At 35.9% G+C, this 10660-nt stretch overlaps 1 protein-coding gene across 1 annotated transcript; it reads right to left on the minus strand.

Moving 5' to 3' along the window:
• Nucleotides 1-800: 800 nt before the first annotated feature.
• Nucleotides 801-10350, minus strand: LOC140150798 (uncharacterized). Its single transcript, XM_072172927.1, has 3 exons — nt 10244-10350; nt 4062-4244; nt 801-2529 (listed from the first exon to the last, which is right to left on the minus strand). The coding sequence occupies exons 1-3, from the start codon at nt 10322-10324 to the stop codon at nt 2323-2325; spliced, it is 471 nt and encodes a 156-aa protein (XP_072029028.1). The 5' UTR covers nt 10325-10350; the 3' UTR covers nt 801-2322.
• Between the last annotated feature and the right edge of the window lie 310 nt (nt 10351-10660).

Below are 10660 nucleotides of genomic sequence, written 5' to 3' on the forward strand. Positions count from 1 at the left end.
ATATGCAGGAGAGGCCCTCAGAATTGGAAATTGTTTCAAAATAAAGGCCCAATTGAAGCCAGTTCGTGGACCATTGCTTAAAACAAAGTGTATGGATGTCCTAAAAAGAAACCAAAACATACACAGTGGGTGTCTGAGGTGGATGTGCCCCATCAGTATTTGTAGCAAATATCTAAATGAAGGCCCAACTGAAACCATTTTCGATTTTTACACTATTATTATGCGATTTGGTTCTGCATGGGATGTCAATCATTGATCATAATGCGATGCAATTTGTATATTCCGTAGAACATGTAAAAGTGAAACACAAAACTAAGGGTTTTTTATTTACCAGCAAAAAAAAAAAAAAAAAAAAAAAAAGGGGGGGGGATGCCCATGCCTGCATCAGCCACTGGCTGATATAAAAAAGTTTTATTTGCTTTCTATTTTCACGGTAAAGGGTGTAACTTTGGATTTTTAACATTTTAATCCGTAGTGTTCTAATAAAGCCACAGAATTCCATGATTTTTGGCCACATAAGTAATCTAGTTAGCAGCTACCTTGGGTAGCATAATCAGCTTTGGGAGTTACTGCGTTCAGTTTTAGCAGGCTTAAATGTACTTAATATTGCCATTTTGAAAAACTATAAAAAACAGTAACATTTTTGTAAAACCCTGTGTTTTCTTCAGTTAGTTCATGGATAATTTTTCTTATCCTGAAAGTACAGTCATATGTTCAGTAAACACTGCCACATTAGATTTAATTGTGAACAGCCCTGTATTTTTGAGAACCGGACTTCGATATTTTGTCGCTTTGAGGCTTCATTTTCCGTTAACAATTAACAAACTTTGTGGGTGTAGCTTTGGTTCATAATTCTTGGTTATTTCTTCACTTCTTCTTGATTCATAACAGTTGTTATCTTAACTTGAAATGGGTAACAAAAATTAGTTGATTTGCAAGCTTTTAAAATTTTTATAAAATCTTGACTTCAAAGAGCCGTTTTTCCGTTAACTTTTTTGAAGCCTCTGAAACAAACTGTTCAGCAAGCTTGTGCAAATATAAATAAAAGAGCTCATCCAATCTATTTATCAAAATGTAGCAAAGTAGATCCTCAAGTCACATGTTTTTAAATCGTGGAGATATATATCACCGTTTGAAAATGGGACCCAATACAAACTTTCTGTTAACAATTGAAGCCTCCGAAACAACAATAAGATTAATTATCATCTATGCATATCTAAATTGGTGTGTTTCATACTGATATCTGCATTGTAATTATTACTTGATATGTGCAGAATGTCATAAATTTTAAAAAAAATTGACATTATGGTTAATGTTTGAAAAATATACTGATACCCAAAAAGCCTGTTTCGGAGGCTTCACATGCAAAAAACACCATACTTAACAAATGGGTGAAAAAATTAACATGTGATAAATCTACAATATCTGCCGCATAGAATCATTGATTCAATACACAAGAAAATAACAGCTTAGATGATCCCTACACTGTTGTTTTAAAAAAACTACTTCTGCAATGTTTAACAATTGTTAACATGAAGCCTCCGAAACAAAAAAAATGACTTGCTGTGATAATTTAATTTTTGTCACAACTGAAAATCAATACTTAGAAGCAAAGCATGAAAATTGGTAATTGTGATATTTTTTACCTATTTTTTATGTCAACTTGTAGTGGTTAGCCAAATATTTTACTTTTATGATCACCTGTGTTGTTAACTGAAGCCTCCGAAACACAAATCGCTTGATTTGCCAATTCTAAAAAATAACTCCAATTTCTGTGAAACTTGGCTGGGAGGTTCCTTTCATCAAGTAGTATTTGTGCATGAAGTTAGACATTCAAATTATTTTAGGAACCCAATTAAAACTTAAAAAATATGTTTAAGGTTTCAAATTTCCATTGTAAATGACACTTGATGTTAAAATTTTCAAAACTGCAATTACAAACATAGCAAAACATGGTATAAAATTTAACTTCTATCTGTTGACTTACTTTGGAATGGGATTTCACATGTATTCCAGCTTTCATGTCATAATTTTCTGAGGTTATGTAAAATACATTTTTTCTTATATTTTAACCAAAATGTTATGGAAATGTCAAATTTTTTATTAGAAATCAAAAGGTTTAAGCCTGTGAAAATGACCATATATAATATAAATTCTGGTAATCTTAAGAGGATTCGAGGTTGTAGTTGAATAAAAAGCAGGTTTTCAGTTTATGTCTGCTTCCTAGACTGTGGAAATCTGTGATCTGACTGATAGATGCAATTATTTTGACATATGACCTGCATTCAGGTAGACATGTTCTTGCAAATAGTTTGTTATTCATCATAGTCTTGCCAAGGTAACTATTTCACCATTTAGCTCTCTGTACACCAGACATGTGATTTGCATCTGCCTCTTGCCTCCATACAATACGGCTAAGTCTCCAGCGTTGTACAACACCTCTGGATCTGGACGTGATAGCACAACGGTTACGTATCCTAACATAGGAGCTATCACGGGAAGTGATGCTATCTCTTGATCTGCCATCACCTGTCAAAACAAACATTCAAAGACTTAATGATAGGGGAATAAACCAACGGTTTGATGATATCATGTGCTGACCCTCCTCCCTCTAACGTAAGTCTGAAATGTTGAAAATTCAAACTCAAAAGATCAACTTTAACCGATATTTTACAAACGTAAATCAGACTTTTTGACCCCACAAAGGGACTTTAAAGCTATATTGTAACATTTCAATAAGAAATAGAGGCGCGACATGTTTCTCATTTGATAGCGTTTAAACCAATCAATAATCCTATTGCTGAAGAGGATAATAATCTAATCATTAATAGCTCTAGTCTTTGTTTGCTTTGGCTAAATCCTGTTCAAGTGGTGGGTTACAATTGCATTTTATTTTGTCTAGGTATGTATAAACAACAATAACAATGAGAGGCCATTCCTGAACCTCGTTGACTTGGCGATGATTTGAAATGACCGACAATTATGACTTTATTACCAGCAATGTGGAAAAAGAGACACACGTAGAACCGAAAAAAAGTTACCATTTTGTTGAAGGAGTAGAGTTCAACAAACTACAACCCCGCTTCTGGATATCGTTTGAAGTCAAATGACATACTATTTTAAAGCTTATGATATATATTTTCTAAACATGAAATAAAACAAAATTGACCGGGGGCCGACTTTACGGCTGATTCGTAGTGTCCAGTCACATATGTTTCACATGGTACTGTGATTGTGTCCTCTCTCCTCCACCTTGCTTCATTTTAACTTAGTTACATGTACAATGCAGTTGTAATTAGGCCCATATGCTGGGGTACGTACCCCCACCCCCATATGCAAAAGAATAAAAAGTCCAAACAAATTTCAATTTGCGAGTGTAGAAGGGCCAAAAATATCAGGTTTTTTAAAATGTTTTTTTGGTCAAAGGTCCGAAGAACAATCCACTTTTAACACAATGCCTCCTGGAAAAAAGGTCCACTTTTTCAAAATCTGCACCCCCCCCCCCCCAAAAAAATAAAAGTCCTGCATACATACAGCCTGGTTGTAATTTATTTTAAATTAAAGTCCAAAATTTATCATTTTGGTATAAAATTAATGTAGACAATCTACAATTTTAATGAATTATTTCACTGATCCTTTTTTGACAGTGAAAAACTACCCTTTTACTTGTTCTTTTGCACAAGCATGATATCCACCTGGAAATTACACATGTCCCTACCCCCACCCTGGGTGACAGTGCGATAACTCAAATCATAAAAATCAGTTTTAGTAATACTTCATGCCCGGCTATGGCATAATGACCGAGCGGTGAGTCGGGGAAGCAAGTTGCCCTTCATCTTGAAAAAAACTGGAATAAAACTGACCAAAAGTTGTATCTTTTGGCCTGATTTTAAGCCACAATAATTTCCTCATTTTGGCTCATTTTAGAATTTAGATTTAAAATTACACATTTCCCAGAAATGGAATATCAGTAGCGGCTCAGGAAGAAAATTTGGCAATTATTCCCCCTTGACTGGATGACCCTGTTATGCCCCTGCTCCATGGACTCAACGTAACCTTACCTTCACTTCATCAGGAAGTATAGTATTTTTCCTGATGCAATTGAGAAGCCTTCTTTCCTGACTATGTTCCTTTGTTAATTGTCTGCGTATTGCATCTCGTCTCATTCTCCAATCTGCGTAATTGGTACGCAATGGACATGTTGTCTGCACCGCACAACGTGGCATTAATAAAGCAGAAATATTCTGTAGACCAAAAAATAGGGAAAAGATAGTAGCGATTAATAGGATTCTAGTGGTTAAATATAGTCCTGCAACTGCAAGCAAGGCTTTTAAATATCATAAACATAATGTCTAACATCTACAGACCGGAAGTCTTGCAGTGGTACATAGAAATGCAATGTACATATACGAATCCACAATATTTGTCAGTTTAACCTCAGAGATGTTGTAGACCCTCTCTATACAGAGTGCTGCTCAATATGATAAATCCGATCAATATTTTGACCACTTATGCAATTAGTAAATTACTCCCTCCCATGAAGGTTTTGCCAATATTGAACCCACCATAAAGATGAGATCGATTAAAATATTTCAATTTTGTGCGATCTTTTTCAAAGAAAAAGTGACCGATATGCCGAAATTTCCATGCTAGAGCATCCATGGATTGCTGCAACATGTCTACCTCCAACTGTATTAAAAAAATAATGATACAAAATACTGGGCCCTCTACAGGGTGTCCCATAAAAAACAGAACTCATTGCACCCCCCATATCAATATTAGGCCCTATATAAATTTTATAGGCCATAAATAATTTAACACTAAATTATATAGCTATTAATAAAGTACTAATAAGGTAACATAATTCTAATAATAATAATAATAATAATAATAATAATTATATAAAAAATAATAAATAGGCCTAAAATAAAATAAAATGGAAATGAAATAAAATAAAATAAGCCTAAGTAAAATAAAATAACAAATCAAAAACATAATGAATACCAATCTTCAGTCGAAGCACATTTAATATATTGTAATAATATAGGCCTATTAAATTCAATCGAACCGGAGAGTCCATCAGCATCCCGGGTAAACATACTATTTGCTTTGTACACGCTGGACTCAGTACCGGTACTGCAAACACAGACAATCAACACTAATCAGTCAACCAATACTATACACATACAACACCCCACTGTACCGCCGGGAGTTGAAGCGTTCGATCGTGCGAAATTGAAAGGGGGCGAAAGTGCACGGGTCCGAAATTGAAAGGGTGCGAACCGTCCTGTTTCCCCTGCGTGAATATCCGGCTCGGCATCAAAGGCAAAGATACTTACTTGCGATGACCAGTTTTTTGCGGACACTTTGATAACAGGTAACTTTTATAGGTCATAGGGTAGAAACTATAGTTGTACAATTTGTACGAAATATACATTTTGTTATAGGCCTAAAATGTTGGTCCATACGTTGTATTGGTCCATACGTTGTATGTTATGTATTCAGTTGTTCCAGGCGGCAGATGACATGATCGAGCCGGCAACTCGTGAAACCGCCCGGCCGTATGGCATTTTCCATATACTAGGGTTAGTTTTGTGGGGTTCATTATCGAACCCCAACGGTTTTAGCTTGTATTTATATTATTTATCAACATAGGCCTATTTGTTTGTGATATTTCAAGCGTTTTGAAATTTCAAAATAATCACATTCAAAAGCTTAAATTTATTTATTTATTTATTTATTTACTTATTTTTTTCATGGGCCAGTCGGGCCCTCATGGCAAATTTTCGTCGGGCCCGCATTGATTTTCACGGGCTATGGGCCCCCGGGCCCGCCTTTTTATTTACCACGCTGATTAGTCTCGAATGCTGGACCCCAATATCGATTGATTGGTGACGTCTGAGAAAAAGGTCTATACGTCTACTCTAAACCCAGTGCCGTACTATTACGCTGACTTTCGTATTCGGCGAGGAGGACGATTTCGACCTCCTGGTTTGTTTACAAACAGAGAGGTAAACAAAAAACCGTTCCGCTTGTCCAAACACTCAAGTATCAGAAGGATGGTCCACAATAGCGTGATTCACGTTACCTGAATAGGGATTAAAAAGCTGTCACGTAGAACCATGTGCTTCTATTGTCCAATTTGCCATCAAGATTTCATATGGAAACAGTTCAGACCCAGTACACGATCATGTCAGAAATTAATATTTTGTTCTGGGTCTGATTTAGACGTTCGCCTTTTGTATCTCTTTCCTTGTTGGAAAGGTATAACGTTGTGGAGATAGGAACATGTACGACCATCCGGGACCTACTCTGCCATGTTTGGCTGAGTAACGCTTCGTTGAACACGGTCTTTTGTGCCTATGTAAATTATCCTCTGACAGGTATTGTGTTGAGAAATGACCTCACGACTTTCACGTGCTTAGAATTTTTCCTTTGACATTTATCGAATTTTGCCGTTCGGACAACGCTCGGACCTTTCTATATTTGCAGATCATATTCGTTAGCCTGATATCTAGCCTTTAAACTTACCAATATTCTTCAGAAACTTGCTCATACTTCTTTACGGTATGAAATAGACGACATTTGTGTGATATTGGCAATGTCAAAGGTTACGATAATCTGGACTATTCTACTTTACGGGGGAGTCCGAAAATGAACTTTGGCAGTGGCTGAAATGCATTTTTTACTAGCGCAATCTCTGTTTGTAACTAAAGCATTTGGAGTTCCAAGACAATCCAGCGTGTATTTTTTATTCCAACGGGCGGCCGGCCGGTCGGACATGCGTGAGTTATTCTCATTTTATACAGGTGTTTTACGTTTCATGTTAATTTACTATTCCTAGTCCACTACTCCGTCATTTATCCACCCCACAAGTAAATGGACATGACGACCCGGGATGTGGCGAGGTCAGATGCGGTTGCATGATGGTATAATTGAAGACCGAATTAAAAAGACTAGTTTGCGTCTGACGTCAGGGCAAAGGCGCGACGTGATTGGTTACTGACCTGCGCAGTACGGCATTTTTGGTCTGGTTGACAGGACGTCATACGCAAACTAGTCTTTTCAATTCGGTCTTCAATAATAGGAAGATTTCGCATCAGGTCAAGAGGTCAAATGATGCCAATGATGTAAATAACGGAAGAACCGAACAATTCCTCAAGTAAATGCAAGCGTTTTCACGGCAAATCAACAGGGATCGCCGAATTGAAGGTAACACAAATGGGTACAATATGATGGTCAATATTGAGGTTCATTTAAATAGGTAGGGAAAGTGTGCATAAATATGAAAAATATGTTTTTTCAAATGGAAATTTACAGCTCTTGCGGTGACCCACGAACACAATGAAAAGGTCAATTTTCATCATTTATTTGTTCTGTTGCGTTCAACCATCTCCAACAATTTTTTCAATGTAAGTGCCTCTGGCCCTAGTGGAAGTAAAAACGGATACTATGGCCAGAGTTCTAGGGCTAGTCTAGTCACGATTATCGCACTTTCAGTTTCCCACGCGTTTGAACGGGAATTGGATTGCGGACTTTTTCGATGTCTAGTGAGCAAATTTTTCAATATTTTGAGAAAATGATGTCAAATTTTCTATTCTGTATTGTTTGGTAATAATGTCTTTTGCCAATAGTATGTTTAAAGTTGTAATTTTGTGTTTTTGATCGCAAAGATCGGATATTTTCGGTCCCGATTCAATTCTGAACCCTTCGCAAGGGTGCCGATTTCGCAGAACTTTGACGATAATTTTGCCTTTTGGACACTAAAATGCTTTCGATCCTTAATTTTGTTTCAACCGAGTCTTAAATTAGCAAGCACAATACGGTTGGTACCACTTTTATATACCAGATGACGCAGTATAGTCCCACCCCGCTTTTTGGGTGAACATTTTTCAAAATTGGGGGTGGGACTATACTCAATTAAAAAAAAAAAAAAAAATTTTAAGTTTTTTATTTTTTTCGGTTTTGTAGTGTCTTTAGACCTAGACCTAAATGTTAGGATCATTCATGGTTGACCAAAAAAAAAAAAAAAAAAAAAAAATTTCAAGATATTTTGTATTATTAATATGAAAATTGATAATTTGTATTCATGTCATAGTCTATTAATGATTTCAAAATGCATTGAATTTGAATGCATTTTGAAATCATTAATAGATTATGACATGAATACCAAGTATCAATTTTCATATTAAAAAATACAAAACATCTTGAATTTTTTTTTTTTTTTTTTTTTAGGTCAACCATGAATGATCCTAGTATTTAGGTCTAGGTCCTGGGACACTCCAAAGCCGAAAAAATAAATAACTTACAAAAAGGTTTACTCGAAGGTGGGACTATACTCGCGTCAGTACGGTACATTAAAAAATTGATGACATTTTAAAGATTTTTTTCAAGTTTCTAACCGGCGCAAATCGTTAAGTGTGTATTTCCCATTGACATCCAAAATGGCGTAAGCCAGTCCTCAATATACATAGGTACGGCGTATATAGGACTGGCAAGCGAGTCTAGGCTAGTCTGATTATTCGGACTACTCTAAACCAGAGAAGATGTAATAAAGAGGAGGGTCAACGGAATTATATCCTTGAGATAATCCCGTAGGTAATCCTGTCGCATCTATTCATAGTCCTTTATTCTCAAGTAGTTAGACATCCACTTGAAATATCCTATGATGTTATGTGTGTGACCGCCCATGGTTGACCAATTTTCACTTCAGAATTGAAAATATTTCCCATGTTTCTATAAAGAATTTGTTAAAAAGTATGAAACGTGTGTGTTAAGGACCTGCTGCTTGGATGGGATACCACATGTGGGTAATACAAGAAAGAAATCGAGTGCTGTAAAATTTCCCCCCAAATCCACCGCTTTTTGTTGATATAAATTTCTAAAGAAGAAATTTTTAGGATTTTTTTAGAGAGGTGATGATTGTTGATCATTTCTATTTTATTATTTTATATATTTTCCTGTCATTTCCTGCCAACCTAATAAAGATATTCTGATAATTGATAACATTCTTTATAATAGAGTCTGAAAGTGGCAACAAGTAGCAAAAATTATAATTTGCCGTAGAACTTCAGTCATATTTTATCTGAAATCTGACAAGATGACAGGGTCTGCATGCATGCTGTGTATAGTAGGTATCCCAGGTGAATTCAAATTTGCCATCAAACTGCATCATTTTATATATCAAATTAAAGCCCTTGAGTAAAGAAAGCCAACACTGAAAACCTTTTTGTCATAGCACTTTCCGTAGAAAAGTTAAATCTAGTCAAAGATTGAAAATAAACAAAAAGATTCAGCTAGCAAAATTCACAAAAAAAGCATTTCGGGGGTGTTTCTAGATCTTAGTCTCATGACGATAGCACCTTTTTTAATGGAACTGCTATCAAAATCTCTCTAAAATTCCATGTGCAAGTCACTCATAACCAAAAAAAAATCATATATTTGGGTCAAGTGAAGTATAGACAACATATTTATGAAGGTTTCCTTCTTAAAAAGCTTCTTTTTAATTTCAATGTAAATTTGTATTGCCGGTTTAGGCCATTTTGACTGACTAACAAATGTGTTAACTGAGGTTTCCCTGTGATACCTATGTATAGCATGATGACATGCAGTGCCGTACTATTACGCTGACTTTAGTATTCGGCGAGGAGGACGATTTCGACCTCCTGGTTTGTTTACAAACAGAGAGGTAGACAAAAAACCGTTCCGCGTGTCCAAACACTCAAGTATCAGAAGGATGGTCCACAATAGCGTGATTCACGTAACATGAATAGGGATTAAAAAGCTGTCACGTAGAACCATGTGCTTCTATTGTCCAATTTGCCATCAAGATTTCATATGGAAACAGTTCAGACCCAGTACACGATCATGTCAGAAATTAATATTTTGTTCTGGGTCTGATTATTCGGACTAGATGACATGCACACACTGACCTACCCCTAAAAGCAGTTAGCTGCAACTTGTGTATCACACCCATCCCGGGTTCAAACCCTATTGTGGTATTCTATTGTTAAGCAGCTAAATAGGGTGATTCATCATTTACTTTGAGTGTAACGGTCTCACACATATTTTGTTTGAGGATAGCTTGATCAACCTCCTCTTTATTACATCTTCTCTGTCTAAACCAACGTCATGAACGTTGCGCGTTGTACAGATAATTTTGAATAATGCATGCCCTACTAAAATACTGAGGATTCCCATACGTGGCAAAAGGTGCTCAATAGTGGCTTTATGTTGTACCCACCTGTAAACATCCAATGTGATGAGCATTTTGGCGTAAATTAACGGCAATTGTGAGCCCGTGTTTTGCCATGGAAGTCGCCATGTTGTTTTTCGGGGAAGCAAGTTTTCGCACCACGTATAGTAGGTTATTAATATTAATGAAGTGACGTCATGCACCGTGTTTCGTGAATATACCACAAATTAATTGAATTCTTTGGCTATACAAAAGCTGTATTAGCGGAAGTTTAGCTAACTTTATTGTCGGTATAAATCATTAATGATTAGTTTTGAATTAAACAAACGAGAAATTAAGGATCAACCCTGGTTTATTGCTTTACTTATAGGCCTATATTTATATATTTATTAGCTTTTATTTATTCGAACTTTAAAACAATAACGTACTTGATCAATCAATCATCAATCAATCAATCAATCATCA

This window comes from Amphiura filiformis, chromosome 4, assembly GCF_039555335.1.
Source record: "Amphiura filiformis chromosome 4, Afil_fr2py, whole genome shotgun sequence".
Lineage (NCBI taxonomy): Eukaryota > Metazoa > Echinodermata > Ophiuroidea > Amphilepidida > Amphiuridae > Amphiura > Amphiura filiformis.

What these genes read in the sequence shown, in the direction of transcription:
- LOC140150798 (XM_072172927.1), bottom strand. Translation starts at nt 10,324, where the DNA reads ATGGCGACTTCCATGGCAAAACACGGGCTCACAATTGCCGTTAATTTA. An exon ending in ATCACATTGGATGTTTACAG is followed by an intron (nt 4,245 to 10,243) that starts GTGGGTACAACA and finishes TTTGGTCTACAG; the next exon opens with AATATTTCTGCTTTATTAAT. An exon ending in TACTTCCTGATGAAGTGAAG is followed by an intron (nt 2,530 to 4,061) that starts GTAAGGTTACGT and finishes TTGTTTTGACAG; the next exon opens with GTGATGGCAGATCAAGAGAT.